The 19,700-nt window shown below is 46.6% G+C and overlaps 1 protein-coding gene across 1 annotated transcript; it reads left to right on the top strand.

Annotated features, from left to right (window-relative positions):
* Nucleotides 1–10,208: 10,208 nt before the first annotated feature.
* On the top strand, nucleotides 10,209–12,772 carry LOC125527124 (uncharacterized). Its single transcript, XM_048691689.2, has 2 exons — nucleotides 10,209–11,699; nucleotides 12,230–12,772. Exons 1-2 carry the CDS (start codon nucleotides 10,394–10,396, stop codon nucleotides 12,346–12,348), a joined length of 1,425 nt encoding a protein of 474 aa, XP_048547646.2. The 5' UTR covers nucleotides 10,209–10,393; the 3' UTR covers nucleotides 12,349–12,772.
* The last annotated feature ends 6,928 nt before the right edge of the window (nucleotides 12,773–19,700 follow it).

Raw genomic sequence — 19,700 nt, 5'->3', positions numbered from 1 at the left:
AATATGGACGGATTATTCGAACTAGCCATATGTGTATTTCTTAGAATAACCGGCTGAATTCCCTTGCCCCGTTGGGTATTATTGTACAATCCACTTGGACCTCTTTTTATAGTTCATATACTACACATGAAGCATGTACTATGGTGGGTTTGCATTTGATTTGACAAACATGTAAGTTTACAAAATGCATTTTTCTCCACTGTTTACCAGGATTCATGCGTTTTTCTTGCTCCTGTGAACCAAACATGTAAGTTTAAAAAGTTCCTGTATTCTCTAAAAGAAAGGTCCTCTGTTTTGTGCTTGTATGTTTATCATATTCTTGTGTCTGTCCTTTCCTGCGCTCTCAGAATCCCGTGTACCAAAGAGGCCCTTATGATTGGAAACAGAGACGAGTTTCACATTACAATTTCAACAAGCTTAATGATTTCTAGTTAGTCTGAAGTTCGTCATCCACTGACGGTGTTGCCCATCTCCAGCTGCTGGAGCTCTGATTTCAGTGTGTCGGTCATTCAGAGCTGCAGCCAGAACAACTGACGGTATGTTTCCAAGCGAAAACACAAAATCTTCAAGGTAAAGTTCACTGTTCTGAAGCTGCAGCCAGAACTTTTACATGCTGGAGAACATTCAAGACATAAAAACAAGGAGTAGAACAAGGGACTTTACCATTCAAGGTAAAGTTCACTGTTCTGAAGCTGCGGGCGCATCTTCAGTTCACTGTCTGTTTGTTTAGCAGTGTGCCAAAGGAAGCATGATGGTTCATCAAATCACCAAACAGTGACTTGAGAGCATTTTTACTCTGCCTAAACAAAGCTTAATTACAGGTGCCGATAAACAGATAGATCAAGATACTTCCTTCCACCCACAACGATCAGTCTATTGAAAGGGAAGGAGGCGTGGGAGGATTGCCACGAAAGGAGAGGGGAGGCGGCCGGCGAGAGGACACCGGCGGGGATCTCCCGGAGGGACGCTGCTGATTGGGTTCTCCTATTTGGCGCCTAGGTAGCGCGTTAGCGACCTAGCGCACACCCCGTCGAGCGCCCGATCCTGTGTTTGGGCCGGCTCATTTGGAGTTTCTTCCCCACCGGCTTTGGGAGAACCTTTCCTAAACCTTTTTTTTATTTTCTTCTTCTTTGTTTTTTCTCCCCGTTTTTCTTTCAGTTTCTTTTCCTTTTTTATTTTCTTTTCTTCTTCTTTTTTTGGAATTCGTGAACTTTTTCACAATTCATGAACATTTTTTAAAATTGCGAATATATTTGAAACTAACATGTTTTAAAATTTGGGAACAATTTTAGAAATCCATGAACATTTTTTTATTTTGGATGAACGTATTTTTTAAAATGGATGAACAGTTTTTTAGTCAGCGCACATTTTTTGAACTGATGATATTTTTTTAAAACTGTTTGGGAGGAATTTTTAAATTCATGAACATTTTTGGCCTTTTGTGAACATGTTTTAGAAATTTATGAACATTATTTGAATTCACAAAATTATATTCAAATTCATGTCCTTTTTTGAATACGCGAACATTTTTCAAAATCATACACATTTTTTGAATTCACAAACATGTTGTGATTTCTTGAACATTTAAAAAAATGATGTTTTTAATGACAAATTAATTTAAATAAAAAAAATTAAAAAGAAAAGGCAAAAAGTCAAGGAAAAGAAATGAAAAGGCAGGTCATGGATCAGCCAAAAAGGCGCAGGGGAGCGGGGGTCACGCCCTGTGTTTTCGCGGTGGGCGATGCACCAAATAGGTGGTCCCATGCCAAGTCACTAATTGATGAGTACTTCTTTCAAAGGTCACTCCATCATCCCATATTGCAACAAATGACGCAATTATCGCAATCTGGAAGTTTTTCTTTCTTTGGTAGATCCATTTATTCAAAACGTTTAATCTTTTTAACCATACGTCTAAATCTCGATCCGTTTTCACCGTTGGATTACTCGCATCGAGATCTTCAAAACTAGATTTCATGTTGATATGTTTTGACGAACCTTTTTTTCTCAAAAAAAACGGACAAAGCCTCTCGCAGAAGAAAAAATATGATTTTTTTGTTACTGAGAGGCAACACGTTTTTCCTTTTTTGAGACACGACCGTACCTCCCGCGGAAGCAAAATCGTGCCTCTCATGGAATGAAGAGAAATGAAAACATGTTTTTTTTTTCGTTTCCGAGAGACACGGCCGTGTCCTCTCACGGAAGCAAATCCGTACCTCTCGCGGAAGAAAAAGATATGTTTTTTTCGCCTCCGAGAGGCACGGCCATGCCTCTCACCAAGGAGAAAGAAAGAAAACGTGTTATTTTCGTTCCTCTCATTAAAGCAAATCCCTGCCTCTCGCCGAAGGAAAAAACATATTTTTTCATGCAAAAATTTATCTTTTTAATTTATTTTGTCCACAAGCTAAAGAAGACAGGTGGAAAACCAAAAAGGTGAAATATTTTCTGGAAAAAAACATCTAAAAAGCCAAAAAGCACATGCGAAAAATTAACAAGATAAAATCCGAAGGTAGCGCCCAGAGCGCGACACACGGCGGCCGCTAAGAGCGGGCCATGCTCTCAGCCCACCCCAAGTGACCTTGGGGGAGGCTGCGAACGATCGCTCCTCAGTTAGTTGCTCCTGGTCCCCTGTTGATTGGTTGGGTTGGTTGCTCCCGCGTATGGGAACTTGAGGCCACGTTTGCATCTAGAAAATACTAGTAGAATAAGACCCTCACATCTATCTACTCCCCCCATTTCAAAATAGATGACCCAAATTTGTATTAATTTTGTATTAAAGTTAATATAAAGTTGGGTCATCTATTTTGGAACGGAGGGAGTATTACCTAATGCATCTCGGTTGTCTAAAAAAATGCATATGAGAAAATACTAGTAGAACAAGATCCTCACATCTATTTATTATCTAATTTCTCTAAAAAATTCTATTACCTAATAATTGTGTGGGTCCATCCACCTACTCTAAACTATTCATAAAGTTAAAGTAAATTACCCACCATGCCATGATAGGTGAAAAAACTCTTCGTTAATTTTTTTTCTCTTATTTTTCGCCTATCATTGGAACTAGTTCTAAAGTTGAAGTAAATTACCCACCCAGCCACCCGTAAGTGAAAAACCCTCTTCGTTATTTTTTTTCTGAATTTATTGTTTGTCAATGAAACTACTCCTAAAGTTGAAGTAAATTACTCATCCAGCCACATGTAAAGTGAAAAAAATGAGTTTTCCAACGAATTATTCGTATATCATATGGCCTTTTAGTTTTTCATCCATCGTGAGACAGACCTTTTCTTTTCCTTCTCATACATGCATCAGAGGATTTACTCAAAAAAAAATGCACGCATTAAGGATCAAGTCCAACATCGATCCATTGTTAGCATGTTCGAATGCACGTGTCTTACGTTCGCATGAGCGTCGGTTGGTGCACAAATATTCAGATATGGTATATACATGGACAACAAATATTTGGAACTTGATTTGAAGACCACGATTTTATTACCTGTTGCAATGCGTGGACCCTTTTGCTGGTAATACTCATTTACATTCCAGGTAAAGATTATCACTTAGGCTTGAAAAGTGATGCGATCATGAACGACGCAATCACGCACGCTGGTAAACATAAACTCTCAAGGACTAGAATGAGGGGAACCCAAGTAGACGAAAACAATGAGCAGTGCCAATTACAGAGTGCGAGAACATAAATCAAGGGCAAACCACTAGTTCATACCTACACTCTAGAAAAAAAAATCGATTACAACCAAACTAGACAATCCTACTCTAGAAACCTCTTTTATTTGGTATTTATTGCAAGTGTGCATCGTAAAACCTCTACCACAGTATTCAAAGATACTACAAATAGGAACCAACGTGTATGAACATACTAGATGTGATCTAGTTAACGGAAATCTCTCTAACAACTTTTAAGAAAAAGATAAATGTTATTCCCATTGCAAATGTTGTTCTACTTATACACTTCGTATTTTTAATGATGGACGTTTGAACTGTATAATAATACACTTTGAGTTTTATATTAGTTTTGGTTATTGTTGTTAGATCTAATAGAAGAGTACTAATTAAACTTGTACTCGGTACCTAGATAACTCTAAGTCTTAATTCGAGGCGGAGGTTGTATGATAACACTTATATCATCAAATAATATTTAGCTAATATCTCATGATATAATATTTTTAAAAATAAAACAGATTAGTATAAATATATGTCGCCTTAAGTTTGTTCATTATCTCACCTTGCCACAAGATCAATGTTTTCCTTGGGCACTCAATGACTGCGGCGTCGTGTGTGCAGATATTCTTAATGCCGAGTTATGGATCCGGGGTCGCTCCAACCTGCTCCCAGGGTGTATCTCACCCCGGTTGGCGTCGCCCTCAGCACCAACCTGATGCCCAACGGCGGTATGTCTAGATCTGGCAAGATCATGACCTGAAGCAAAAGCATTTATCCGACTGTAGTCTAGTTCTGACATGAATCTTTGCTGTGGCGCGCACGTGCGTGTGTGTCTGTCATGACAGGCGTTGTTGTCGAGGTTCCAAGCGACGAGGGACACAATGAGGGACGCGCATATCGTGTCTATCAGGATCACGCAGGACCTCGCGTGATCCGTTCCTTGATGCAGTATGTTTGTTGTATTTCGTCGAAGGATTGCACGATATTTTGCATGTACTGGGTTTACTCTCTTTGCTTGGCTTTAATAGACTGGATGCACAACCAGCGTTAGAATTCTTCGAACATGTGTAACAAGACACTAATGAACTTTAGATGCTAGTCATTTCCAATAGTGTTATTTTCCCATGCACTGTTAGATCATGGTTGGCACAACTCGAAAAAAATCTATAAGAAAAAAAATACTCTTCTGTTTATGTATTTTGCCCACGCATTTGTGTTTTTTAGTGCAAATGTATGTACTTCCTCCGTTTCTAAATATAGGTCTTTTTAAAATATGTGCTACGTATGGATGTATATAGACATATTTTAGAGTGCAAATTCATTCATTTTGCTCTGTATGTAGTCCATATTGGAATCTCTAAAACACATTATATTGACGTGATGAATGGTGTATCTCTCGATGACACAACATTTATCCACCTGTTTATATCCATCTACCAAACAAGAATATTTTACCCCCATGTAATAGCTGATGTACCTTTGTTGGCAAAGAAATAAAACACAGAGGTTTCCCGTCAAAAAAATAAAAAACTACCAAACAAGAAGAAACATGCCTTGCAAATATAGCTGCCATTTATCACACATAACCTTGCATACATACAATGATTGGAATGGAGAAAACACATAAATGTTGAAAACACATAAATGGAGTGGCATGGCATCTTCAGTACGTAGGATTCTTCACATGAGGTTGGAGTAGATGGAAATTTTCCTTTGAAAACTAGTACAAATGAATCCTATGAAAAAATTCCTATGTGTAACCCTACAAATCAAACAAGCTACACATAGGAAAAAAATCATAAGGGTTGCAATCCTCCAAAATTCCTTTAGGAATCCTTTGAATCAAGGGGGCCGTCAGCTATGGGCAATAACAGAGTGATACATGTCCAGAAAGGGAAATACATTGCACAGCTGCATCCACACAAAAGGAAATACATTGAATACACAATCCAAGCACAGCTGCCTTCAAACAAAATATAAGGGGGAAAATGCCTTGCAAAAGAGAACATCTCCAGACACAGAATCCTGTGTACATTCAACTGTGCAAATAACAGAAATAACAGAATGGCACATGGCTGAATAACAATGGCAGATACAATGACAGACAAGCAAGCAAGAGCTAACAACACTGGTCGTTCAAATCTGCATCCATCCATAATTGACTATTCATCGCCCTGGGTGAGAAATATTTATTCTTCGGTACCCTCTATTTTAACATCAGTGCACCATAATTTTACGTTCCATAAATTTTGTCGTATTTCATACATAAAAAGAGATTGTAAGAAAATATATAATCGCCGTAAAAATATTTTATGTTACGTCAAATTACAAACGTAAAAACATACTGTAAGATATACATAAAATGCATTTTTTCTAGTCTTATGACCTATATTTTTGTTTTTATTATGCCAAATTTGAAGTACTGAATTCATATGAATGTAACTATCTGTATTGAAAATGCAATCTATTTATGAAACTATCATAAGATTACCTCGGTCGAAAAATAAATCGTTCTCCACCCTGGATGATGAATAGTATTATTATATACTCCCTCCGTCCCAAAATTCTTGTCTTTGATTTGTCTAAATACGGATGTATCAAGTCACGTTTTAGTATTAGATACATCCGTATTTAGACAAATCTAAGACAAGAATTTTGGGACGGATGGAGTATATAACATGATCCAATGGAGCGATTGAAAAAAATACAACTTTATGTGTCCTGGACAAAAAAACAAGTAGTTCTGTATATATTTATGTGATGTGAGCTGAAATCTTTTTTTTGCTGAGAGGACACATAAATGCATATTTCAATAAAAATGGTTTAAGTAGATGTCACACGTATGCTAATTTGATATAAATTGTTGGAGAACGTTGCAGAAAACAAAAATTTTCCTACGGTTTCACCAAGATCCATCTATGAGTTCATCTAGCAACGAGTGATTGGATGCATCTACGTACCTTGTAGATCGCGAGCGGAAGCGTTCAAAGAACGGGGATGAGGGAGTCATACTCGACGTGATCCGAATCACCGGAGATCCTAGCGCCGAACGGACGGCACCTCCGCGTTCAACACATGTACGGTCAGAGTAACGTCTCCTCCTTCTTGATCCAGCAAGGGGGGAGGAGAGGTTGATGAAGATCCAGCAGCACAACGGCGTGGTGGTGGATGCAGGGGTCACCGCAGCAGGGCTTCGCCGTTCTACTACGAGAGGGAGAGGTGTAGCAGGGGAGAGGGAGGCGCCAAGACTCAAGGGTGCGGCTGCCCCTCCCTCCCCCCTTTATATAGGCTCCCCAAGGGGGGGGGGCGCCGGCCCTAGGAGATGGGATCTCCTAGGGGGGCGGCGGCCAAGGGGTGGAGTGCCCCCCAAGCCAGGTGGGGCGCGCCCCCACCCTAGGGTTCCCAACCCTAGGCGCATGGGGTGGGCCAAGGGGGGCGCACCAGCCCACTATGGGCTGGTTCCCCTCCCCACTTAAGCCCATGGGGCCCTCCAAGATAGGTGGCCCCACCCGGTGGACCCCCGGGACCCTTCCGGTGGTCCCGATACAATACCGGTGACCCCCGAAACTCTCCCGATGGCCGAAACTGCACTTCCTATATATAATTCTTCACCTCCGGACCATTCCGGAACTCCTCGTGACGTCCGGGATCTCATCCGGGACTCCGAACAACACTCGGGTTACTGCATATACATATCTCTTCAACCCTAGCGTCACCGAACCTTAAGTGTGTAGACCCTACGGGTTCGGGGGACATGTAGACATGACCGAGATTGCTCTCCGGTCAATAACCAACAGCGGGATCTGGATACCCATGTTGGCTACCACATGCTCCTCGATGATCTCATCGGATGAACCACGACGTCGAGGATTCAAGCAACCCCGTATACAATTCCCTTTGTCAATCGGTATGTTACTTGCCCGGGATTCGATCGTCGGTATCCCAATACCTCGTTCAATCTCGTTACCGGCAAGTCACTTTACTCGTACCGTAATGCATGATCCCGTGACCAGACACTTGGTCACTTTGAGCTCATAATGATGATGCATTACCGAGTGGGCCCAGTGATACCTCTCCGTCATACGGAGTGACAAATCCCAGTCTTGATCCGTGTCAACCCAACAGACACTTTCGGAGATACCCGTAGTATACCTTTATAGTCACCCAGTTACGTTGTGACGTTTGGTATACCCAAAGTACTCCTACGGTATCCGGGAGTTACACGATCTCATGGTCTAAGGAAGAGATACTTGACATTGGAAAAACTCTAGCAAACGAACTATACGATCTTGTGCTATGTTTAGGATTGGGTCTTGTCCATCACATCATTCTCCTAATGATGTGATCTCGTTATCAATGACATCCAATGTCCATAATCAGGAAACCATAACTATCTGTTGATCAACGAGCTAGACAACTAGAGGCTTACTAGGGACATGTTGGTGTCTATTATTCACACATGTATTACGATTTCCGGATAACACAATTATAGCATGAATAAAGACAATTATCATGAACAAGGAAATATAATAATAATGCTTTTATTATTCTTTAGGTTTCTAATCATTTATTTATTTTTTACCCGTTGCAACGCACGGGCCTTTTTGCTATGATTAATAACGACACAAAGCATCGTTGAATTATAAGAGAATTCATATAGTATAAACACCAAATATCTCACAGATATGAGGACTTGATCCGTAGAACTTTTCTGACTTGATCAGTAGAACTTTTCTGATTTCATGCGACCTTAGTGCTTCCTTATTCTAATTAGTTAAATTTGAGATTCGACAGATATATTTCATGACAGAGTACATAATTCTAGTTCCTATTTTCGGCTTGATTAGTTCCAAATTACAAGGCTACGAGTGTTCAAAAGATAACTAATTGAAACACTGAACATGTTGGTTTGATGACCTCCGACTAGCAGTTATATGCATGTTCTTCTCTCTTCCGGTTGTGTGACATGGATTACTGAATTTTAAAGAATATATATGTTTTAGGATTTTTGGTGATGTTTCATTCAAGAAAAGAAGAAACTTAATTAGGCTTGAATTTTGGTAGAGAATATCCGTATAATATGTTCTTGCTGTAAATTAATTACTTTGTTGTTTAGGCTTGAATTTTGGTAGAGAATATCCGTACAATATGTTCTTGCTGTAAATTAATTACTTTGTTGTTGGAACTTTTTATAAAATGTTTCAGCCTTTTTTTAGTTTTGGAGATACACTAAATGGACATACAGAAAAAATACAAAAATATAACATGTATGCATGTATTTATGGCTTTTCATTTCGAGATTTAGATGACCTGAAACAGTTAAATGAGATACTTCTAATTACAATTATCAATTTTTTAAAGTTGGATCCCTTGGCCAACATGCGATTTTGTACATGTTGTGCCACATATCTTATTCAAGATTTACGGTCTTCAGTTCATTAAATCAGTTTTTCTCTTTCACGGATGCTCCATGTCATAAATAGTTTACGGGAGATCTGACCTGTGAGCTGCTCTTAAGTTATGCACTTCTTGAGTTAATCGTTGACGATCGAGATTGAGCATTCAACATTCTAATTATCATTTATATCTGCAGCTCAATGCACTTCCTGAATTAGCGGTCGACGATAAATATTGAGCAATCTACATTCTAATCATCTTTCTTTTTTGTTGCCCCGTCATCTTTGGCTTAACTTTGACATTTCTCTTATTCCAATTTCCAAGGTAACAATTTTACGGTGCCCAGAAAAATTTAATTCATATAGGATGTAACTTCTATGTTAGGATGCCCAGCATAATATACTTTTTCCTGATGCCACCAACTAATCTGCCATGCCGCTTCTATATAGTGGTTTCTTTGAAAATGGCTACACATAAAAAACAATACAACGTTCCTGTTTTACATAGGATGCCAACCTCTTTGGGTCTGACATGACCTATTTGGAGCACAATTTCATCTCCCTTCAACGCATTATTGCATCTATATTATTTGGTTGCCACAAAGTGCATACATAATAAAAGAACAAGATGCCTCCTTTTTAATGTCAGATACTCTTGAGCTTTATTAATCCTGACTACCATACATATAAACCCACTTAGTATAAAAAAGAAGTCTTGAAAATTTCTAGCTCACGCAGTTGCGTGGGTCGATGACTAGCTCAACAGCTTTGTTGCCACCACTTGGAACCGGGCCATTGGCCTCCCCCGGGTCCTCCTTATCAATTGCAATATCTTCTTGCCCAGGTTAATTCCCTCCTCCTTGCCAACGCCCCCTTCGATGGTGGCCTCCCATAAAAGCACTCAACACTACCGCGGAGCCGGTTCTGCACCCCATGGTTTTCTCCCGTTGCAAAGCACGGACAAATTTCCTAGTAAAGGTAAAGAATTGGAATAAAAAACATAGGGGATATGGTTCGCCCTGGGCTGCGGCCTAAGGTCGGAGGCCCAAGTTGCAGCCCAAAGTGGCGGCTGTCAGGAGGAGGAGGCCCGAATAAAACCCTAGCCCCGGCAATAACCACCCACCGCTCTCACTCGCTCCCCCCAGGATTTCATCTTCCCAATTCAATTCGATTTCATCTTCCCACCCAACACGGATCGATCGTGCCAATCCATCCACGCACACACCCGCCGAGACGAAGCAACGATTTGTGATCCATCCAGCTTGAACAAGGCAATCGATTTGGGATCGATTGACGGCCAATTTGAAGACTGGGAGGATCCGATGGCCGATTACGGCTACCCCGACGGCGGCGGCAAAGAGAAGGACATGCAGTGGCCACCGGCTCCTCCCGCCTACGGCTACCCCGACGACAACGGCGAGCGGCCGCCCTTTGTCCTCATCGATCCAAAGGCCTACTTCGCCGACCGCAAGAACGCCACCACCGCCTTCTGCGATATGAAGGCCCCCAAGCTCAGGGGCCGACTCCAGGTCACCTTCTGCGCCGTCGCCCCGCCGCTCGTCTCCTACTTCTGCGTCCACGCCACCCACATGGACCACACCGAGTTCGCCGTATCGCCCTTCATCGTGGCCACCGAGACCGACGGCGGCCTCGTCCTCCTATGCGTCGTCGCCGGTAAGCATCCAACCGATGCCCAGCTTCTCCGAAATCGCCAATACTTCGTCTACGACGCCTGCGACTGCCAACTTTACCACCTCCCGCACCCTGGCCCCCAACACGAAATCAACGGCTTCTCGCTCGCCATCATGCGCGAGCCCAACAAAGGCACCGGCACCTGCAACCTACACCCCCATGGACAGGCAGAGTTCGGTCACTTCGTCGTTGCCGCACAAGCTCGCTTCTTCTGGGGTAAAGAATCTCCTCAGCTCTGCATCTATCACTCTGCTACCAAGACCTGGAGCAAGAAGCCGGTGGTGATAGATTCATCTCCACAAAAACACTCCACAACCAAGACATTCACCATTGGAGGACCTAAGGGCACCGTGGCCTGGGTGGATCTCTGGCGCAACATCATCTTCTGCGACGTGCTTGCCGAACGCCCCAAGCTCAGCTACCTGAATCTGCCACCGCCCCTCAGGCCCCGCCCCAACGTCGGGGCTGGCAATCCAAGGTCTCATCGCAACATTGCGGTCCTTGGCAACACCATCAAGTATGTCGAGATGCTGCCTCACCCCGACAGAAGCTCCTCTACACACCCCTCCCATCGTTGGGAGGTCGCGGCATGGAGCATCCAGAAGGCAAATCGGTCCTGGCCCAAGGACTGGCACACCGAATGCAACCTCGATTCCACCCATATAAAGGTTGATTCTGGTACCACAGCGGCTGCCCTCCCAACCCTGTCGACTCTCCACGTTGGCCTGCCCACCCTCAGCCTGCAGAATGATGCCATTGTTCACTTCCTCGCCAAGATTGACTACCGCCAAAGCGAACACACAGCTTGGGTGCTTACTGTTGACATGCAGACCAAGACTGTCACGCAAGTGGCCGAGTTTTGCGCCGAGAGGACTCTTGGTTTAGCCTTGGGCTTCGACGCAAGTAGCATCTCGGCATATCTCCAAACTGCTCCAGGTAACTGACTGTACTTTATTTTCACCCCTGCCTCGCTCTCTGTTACTTCCAGCGATACATGCTAAACTACCAGATTAATCCATGTTCTTCCTGGTGGAGTTGGTGACGGCATCGTCATTTCACACACATCGATATTGGGGGGTTCAGGGTGGATAATCCATCGTAAGATATGCTAGGTCATGATACTATATTCATCTCAAGACTTGTTTGGGGGAAACATAGGGAGGTTTTGAACACATTATGTTGATATATAGCACTGAGATGGGAGATGATATACATCCAGCTCCAAGTCAAATGCGAGCTATTTGGGGATGCTAACGGTGAATTTCTCACCAGAACAATTCACACTTCTGCTGTGACATGTAATTTAAGATATAGGGCGAGCGTTGCATGCTTAGCTAGTTTGGTCTTTTCTCAGTTGTCTTTTCGCGTGGAAATATAGGACAATTGTTGTATTAGCGCTAGTTGTTTGTGGATCAGTTCTTCTTTCCCAAACTATTACTGAAGACGTGTGGAATTTGACATGCCAGGTACACAGCGAATACCTAAACGACCAGGGGTGCCGTTGATGAAATGCCCTAGCAAGAAGCAGAGTAAAGATGCTCGAGATCATAAAGAAGACGACGCCATGGTGATTTTTTCTTCATGAGGTTGCATGGAAGCTGTATGACCTGCGATTGGTGCCGGGTATCAGTGGAGGGGGTAGTGGATTATCATGTCTGCTGGTCTGCCCCTTCCTTTGTCTGTCTTTTGTTTATTTTAGGATTATTATGGCCCTCTAGACCCTGTTCTGGAGTTCCTTTCTTCATTATCTCACCGCCTACTCTACCGGCTTGTCTATAATACAAGCTGTATTATTAAAACTGTGTATGAACTATATATTATGTCAGTTGTAGTACCCCCTTCTGTTTTCTGTTCCCCGCGGTTGTCTTCTGTTAACATCATAACCTGCTGTTACCATCATACCTGTGGAGAGTTGGGTGAGTATTGTTTCTGACATGTGTTGTCAGTGACGCAACATCTCCATTTGGGTGGGTGGGGAATTTATTAACATTTTGAGCTATGTAGCAAGTGTTTATTGTGATGTCAGATTTTTTTGTCTGTGCTTATTGATTAGCTGCTTTCTTATTTTCTTGGCGTGTGCTAGGAGTCATCCTCTGTTTGTTCGTGCTTGCAATTGCAATGTTGTCTGTAATATCCTTGTTTTTTATTTTATTTTTAAAAGAAAGAGAAACTAAATAGACATGTTTGCAATTTATACTTGCTGGTAACTCTTATTTGTTTCTCATGGAACCAGGAAGGACCCCCTTTTTTATCCAGGTTCACCCTAATAATCGGTTATATTCAACAGTCAGTTATATGTGTAGTTATGCTAGCTAGCTCGTGGTTTCCATGACACAATACTCCTAGCTTTTTGGGAATTAACCTTGCAGTACAAAACACTATTATGCTCACCAAGGTTAAATTGAGTTATTCGGTAGATGTGATATATCCAGGTTAATTTTATTTGGCAACCTTCAAAATGACATTCCCTTTTAGTTTTATAGAGGGAGGGAGTACCCTTTTTTTGGAAACCGAGGCAAAAGATTTATATTTGTCGTTAGGGCATTTCTTCGACCAGGTGAACAGGAGGAAAAGTACCAAACTACCCTCAATTTGAAAAAAAATTACTTGTCGCTGGGATGGTCGTCTTCCTCCATCGCTCCTCCCCTCCGCCAGGCTCCGCCCCTCTGCTGTTCGCAGCTCCGGCGTCCGTCCCTGCCGGCCACAACTCCCTTGCCGTCCGCCTTCCTCAGCTCCAATCGAGAGCCCCAAGTCCCGTTCTTGCTGGCCACAGCTCCCTCGCCGGCCGTCTTTCTCCGCTTCAGATTTGTTTGTCTGTGCTTATTGGTTAGCTGCTTTCTTATTTTCTTGGCGTGTGCTAGGAGTCATCCTCTGTTTGTTTGTGATTGCAAATGCAATGTTGTCTGTAACATCCTTATTTTTTATTTTATTTTTAAAAGAAAGAGAAACTAAACAGACATGTTTGCAATTGATACTTGCTGGTAACTCTTATTTGTTTCTCATGGAACCAGGAAGGACCCCCTTTTTAATCCAGGTTCACCCTAATAATCGGTTATATTCAACAGTTAGTTATATGTGTAGTTATGCTAGCTAGCTCGTGGTTTCCATGACACAATACTCCTAGCGTTTTGGGAATTAACCTTGCAGTACAAAACACTATTATGCTCACCAAGGTTAAATTGAGTTATTCGGTAGATGTCATATATCCAGGTTAATTTTATTTGGCAACCTTCAAAATGACATTCCCTTTTAGTTTTATAAAGGGAGGGAGTACCCTTTTTTTGGAAACGGAGGCAAAAGATTTATAATTTGTCGTTGGGGCATTTCTTCGACCAGGTGAACAGGAGGAAAAGTACCAAACTACCCCTGATTTGGAAAAAAAACTTGTCGCTGGGATCGTCGTCTTCCTCCATCGCTCCGCCCCTCTGCCGTTCGCAGCTCCGGCGTCCGTCCCTGCCGGCCACAACTCCCTTGCCGTCCGCGTTCCTCAGCTCCAATGGAGAGCCCCAAGTCCCGTTCTTGCCGGCCACAGCTCCCTTGCCGGCCGTCTTTCTCCGCTCCAATCGAGAGTCCCAGGTCTGTCCCCGCCGTGCATCCTTCTCGAATTGATCCTCTACTATTGCTCCTCTGCCTTTGCCGCTGAATACATGAGTAGAAGTTGGCGAAAAACAGAAGGCATGAGAAATGCAAAATTACATCTTCAGGGCAATGGCAATGATCTGCGATTTGTTCTAGCGTCAATGGTTCAGCAGGGTCTTTCCAGCTGAAAGAGAACAACCAAACATAATATGACCAACAGGAATCTCAGTACGTCCAAAAGGAACATTCATAGAATCAATGAAAAAATGAAAATTAAAGTATAGATGGATTTTACTCCATTTGTGGAGAGGAGAGGATTGCATTCAGAGAAGAGAAGAGAAGAGAATGGAGGGCACAAGGGGAGTATTTGCAAGCCCTACACTAAATTACAGATGCAAAAAGAGAAAGAGAAGAGAAAGAGAAGAGAGAAGAGAGAAGAGATGTCCTACTGTAACTGAAAAAAAAACAGATAATTAACTGAAACTTACACTAAATTACTGAAGCTTCATGTGCAAAATTACAGAATTTGCAAAATTTTGTAAACTGAATTTTGTAATTACTGCAAGCAGCTCCATGAAAGGGAGTACACTACAACTACTGCTTAACAAGGGAGGCAAAAGGAACATACTCCATCTTATAAGCAGTTCATTACAAAAGCTTGAATTTGCAAAAGGAACTTGAAGAGTGAAGTCTGTTTTAAACGTTGAATTCATGTGGCTCGTCGGAATCAAACCCTAACCTTTTTTTTCAGGGAAAACCCTAACCTTTTTTTGATCCCGGTCTATCTTAACCCTGGATCCAGTTACACCAATTTGGCACGCTAGGAAAACAACGATCCCGGTCAGGATCATTCTCTACTCTCACTGAGTACATGGGTCCACATGTCATATTCATCTTATCTCCTCGTTCTCTTCATTTCTCTGTATGAACTGCACCTCGTGCTCAACCCCAGCCAGCCGGTGTTCATGGCAACGGCAAGGGAACGCCTCCTGCTAGCATCCCTCGACATGGCCGCTCCGCCATGCGTGGGGTCGCGGACAAGAGAATTCGGGTGTGCTCCGCCGCCACCCCCTCCTTGTCGGATTTCGGGGGTTCCAGCTGACCCTTAAGGTTCGAACACTGGGGTGCGCGCGGAGATTACGCCTTCAACTTCTCCGTCTCACTAGGAACTAAACTACTAAAAGAACTGCACAAGAGACACAAGATTTATACTGGTTCCGGCCACTGATGTGGTGTAATACCCTACTCCAGTGTGTGGTTGGTGGATTGCCTCCTGGGGCCGGTCATGATGAACAATACAAGGAAGAACAGCCTCGCGAGGGGCTGTTCTTGGCTGGGTGATGAACTGCTAGGAGGGGTTCAGTCACCTCTCTCTCTCTCTCACTTCTCGATTCTCCGACCCCTTGCTACGTGGGTGGCTAGTCCTATTTATAGAGGCCCTGGTCCTCTTCCTAAATATTGAGCGGGAAGGGATCCAACAATGGCGGGGTAATTCGAAGGGGGACAGCGAGTACACTTATCCTGACAAAAGCAGTCTCCGCCTGCCAAAGGCTCTGTTGATGACGCCGTGCTGGGCTCCATGGTGACCTCCGTCTCGTAGTCCTCTTGGTCTTGGTCTCGTTGCACCGAAGTGGCAACCTTTGCCTGATGCCTCGGTACTCCGCGGCTGCGCTTGTCCCCTTTGCACCAAGGAGGAAAGAAGGACGCTGCGTGCGCTGGCGCCCGCCTGGCATCCTGAGTCGTCATGGCTTACGTCATGGGCACCTCGCGAGGTACCCCGCCTTGATGTCTCCGCCTCCTCGCGAGCCAGCCTGATGAGGCTGCACCTGAGGATGCGCCGCGTCGTCCGCCTCGCGAGGCCTGGCCCCTCGCGAGGGTCTTGAGTCTTGTGCTGATGAAGATGGGCCATGTTGGGCCCCCACTTGAGCCACGCCGCAGGCCGCAGGCAGGCAAGTCTGGGGACCCCCGTTCCCAGAACGCCGACAGTAGCCCCCGGGCCCAAGGCGCGCACGGACTTGGCCGTGCCGAGAGGCGAAAGGGCAAGGGCGAAGCGCCGCGGGCCCTAACAGCCTGTGGCCTTGGGCACCGCGTGGCGGTTGATCGGGCATGGCGTCTCCATTTCCCCACGAAGCCTCGGTGACCGCACGAGTTGGACGAGTCCCTGCATGCAGAACGTGTTACGATTACCTGTGATCGTGGAGGCCGGCGGTTGGCCTTCGCCGGCTATAAGCACGGCACCGCGCGTGCCCTTCCAGTCCATCCCTTCTTGCTCTCTCTTTCGCCTCAATTCTTGTTCCGTCTTGGTGTGATGGCTCCATCGAGGAAGTACTCGGCCGCAGAGAAGGGGAAGGCCCTCCAGGTTGGTCCTGCCTCTCCCCCGCCCAAGCGCGGTCGTGGTCGCCCTCGGAAGCATCCGGTGGCCCCCCCGGCAGCGTTTGGTGGCCATGGGGGCGGCTCCCAGCGCGGCGGCGGGCGTGCCGTCGTGGCCGAAGGACGCGCCTGGGTCGCGCGCTCTCCCAGGCCGCGCTTTCGCGCTGTGTAGGCGCTGCCGGAGTTCGTCGTCTGGTCGGCGGAGCCGACTTGCGCCCGGCTCCCGCTCCCTCGCTTCCTCCTGGGTGAACTCCCGGCCGGTGCCCCTGGTGGCCTCTGGCTTCAGGCGGAGGGCTGCTGCAGCAGGTCTTCATGGGTCGCGCAGGAGGTCTCCGCCAGCGGAGGCTTGGCCTTTACTCGTGGCTGGCAGGCGTTCGCCCGCGCTCGCGACCTGGAGCGCCGGTGCACTCTGCACTTCAGATTCGACGGCAATGCCACCCTCTATGTGAGGGTGTTTGGGGAAGATGGTCGCCGCGTGGGGTGCTGCCCCGAGGACGACGACCGTGTCCGTGGGCCCCGCTCCGATGGCGATGGAGGAGATAGCGCCCGCGCTGATGGCGGCGTCCGCGACTCCTCAAGCTTCGTCGACTCTTCCTCAAGCGACTCCTCCAGTGGCGGCAGCAGTCCGCCCCCGCGCCGCCGAGCTCGCTTGGGAGGTGGTGGTTCGTCCGCCCGCCATCGTGCCCCGGTGAAGCGCGAGAGGGAGTCCGCCTGAAGCCCGGAGGCAGCCCGTGTCGCCTCCGCGGGCCGGTGTGAGGAGGGCTGCGCCGGGCCCGTCCCTTCCTTTTCCCTTTGTTTCCTGCGTCAGACAGAACAGCTGCATGGAGCCCCGCTGGGGCGTGTTGGAAATATCGCCATTTCAGCTATTACCTCGATCTCATTTTTGCGCCTCTTAATTACTCGCCTGTGCGTAGATAGTTTTCGACCCCTTCCGGGGGGTGGGGCGACCGACCCAGGCCCTGTGTGCGCGTCGCGGTGCCCGAGGGGCACAGACTAGAAGGGGTGCTCCTGTAATGCGCCAGGGTGTAACGCCCGGATAATTTGGCTACAGTAAAACTCTCCTAATGATGCCATGTCATCTGCGATTACTGTTACTAATCTCGGGATAATTCGAAAACGCGTCAAATTCAAACTTAAAATTAAGGTCAACAATAAAAGTTTTCAAAATTGAAACAAAAATGTTCGGTGGACGCCAAATATTACAAAGGTAATTATGGTGCAGAAAACACATTTTTAGTAAAAGACTAAATACTTTAAAATGAAATAAAACAGAAAAGAAAAAAAGAAAGAGAAAGGAAAACCCCCCAAACCCCCCTGGGCCATCTGGCCCAGCTAACCCACCTGGCCCATCCGGCCGAACCGGCCCGCCTCCCCCTGCCGCCTCCCTTCCCTGTTCCCCCGACCCGGGTCGGAATAGGGGCGCGTCCCCGCCTCACCCTCTCGCCGACGACGGCGAGGGGATAAGGTCGCCACGCCGCGCCCCCTCGGTCTCTCCTCCCACTCGCCCCACTCTCCCCTCGGTCCCCGCGCCTTCCCCCTCAGATCCACCGCGCTCCCCCCTCGTTCCCCTCCGTAACCGAGCGCCACCGCCGCCATGGCTCCGGCCTAGCCACGGCCACCGTGCCCACCTCGCCGCCCCACGGTGTCTCCAAGGGCCGCCGTCGTCCGCTGCTTCAACTGGTGCTCCCCGTTGGAGACCGGAGCCACCGCAACGCCCCGACGCCGCCTTCGTCTTCCTCTGCTCCGACAAACTCCACCGCCGTTCTTCACCGACTCCGGCCGCGCCCCTGCAGCTACTAAACCCCCAAGGGCCACCGTGTGCGCCGCTCGGTGAGCCCCTGCTCCCTCCTCTCTCTCTCTCTCTCGTGCGCCCTAGCCAGCTGCCGCCGAAGTACCCGAGAGCCCGTCGCCGCGGATCGCCTCACCACCGTGGCCGTACTCTCCGTCGTGCTCGCCTGAGCACGGCATCTTGTTCCTGGTGCCCCCTGGAACCCAACGCACCCGCTCGCGCACTGCTCCGTGGCCGCTAGCCCCTAGCTCGATGAACGCCCGAACGCATCGCCGCACGCGCCCATCGCCGGCAGCCGTCCGGTGACCATTTGGTCCCGGTCATGCCTGTCGTGCTCGCACGCGCCCGTAGAGGCCTCCTGGCCGTTTAGGGTACTTGCTGCCGTGCCGCAGTGCCGTTTCCCTCTCGCGGCCGAACGCCGGCGTCCGCCCCGCTCGTCACCGGTGACGCTGCGGCCCTCCTCCGGCCACGCCACCGCCCCCACTAGATGGGCCTCTGCGCGCTCGTTCGAACGAGCCCAGGCGCGCGCGGATCCGTGCCCTGTGCGCAATTTCCGGTGAACTCCGGCGGGTCTAGGCCGTGCTTTTGGTCGCCGGCGGCGAGGGCCGGCCCTGCTGACCTGGCATCGTGGGTCCCACCACCTGGGCCACTGACTGGTGGGCCCAGGGCCCCCTGTTGACCTATTGACTGGGTCAACTGCTGACTAGGCCACCCCTATCTCACTGACCTGTAGGCCCCACTTCAATAAACGAAATAAATAAAAAGAATAATTGGTTAACTAAATAGTTAGCTAATTAAAACCCTATTCTCTCACTAACTGCTGGGTCCCACCCTCTAATTAACCTGTTTAGTTAGTCTAAACCCCCTGTTAATGCCCCTGACAATGACATGTGGGTCCCACTGGACCCACCTGTCTGGTTTGACTGGTCAACCGACCAGTTGACCTGCTGACATCACTCTGATGTCATGCCTACGTTACCACACACTGTTTTGGATAATGTTGGAATTAAATATATAATTAAAATCAGAAAATGATTTAAATCTTTAGAAAATCATATCTTTTAATCCGTAATTCGGATGAAAATACTTTATACATGAAAGTTGCTCAGAACGACGAGACGAATTTGAATACGCAGCCCGTTTATACGCCACACATCCCTAACATAGCGAACACACAACTTTCCCCCTCCGTTTCATCT

This window comes from Triticum urartu, chromosome 4A (genome assembly GCF_056163025.1).
Source record: "Triticum urartu cultivar PI428250 chromosome 4A, HENAU_Tu73, whole genome shotgun sequence".
Classification (NCBI taxonomy): domain Eukaryota; kingdom Viridiplantae; phylum Streptophyta; class Magnoliopsida; order Poales; family Poaceae; genus Triticum; species Triticum urartu.
The sequence above is the reverse complement of the archived record's forward strand: the minus strand, read 5'-3'. Positions and strand labels throughout refer to the sequence as shown.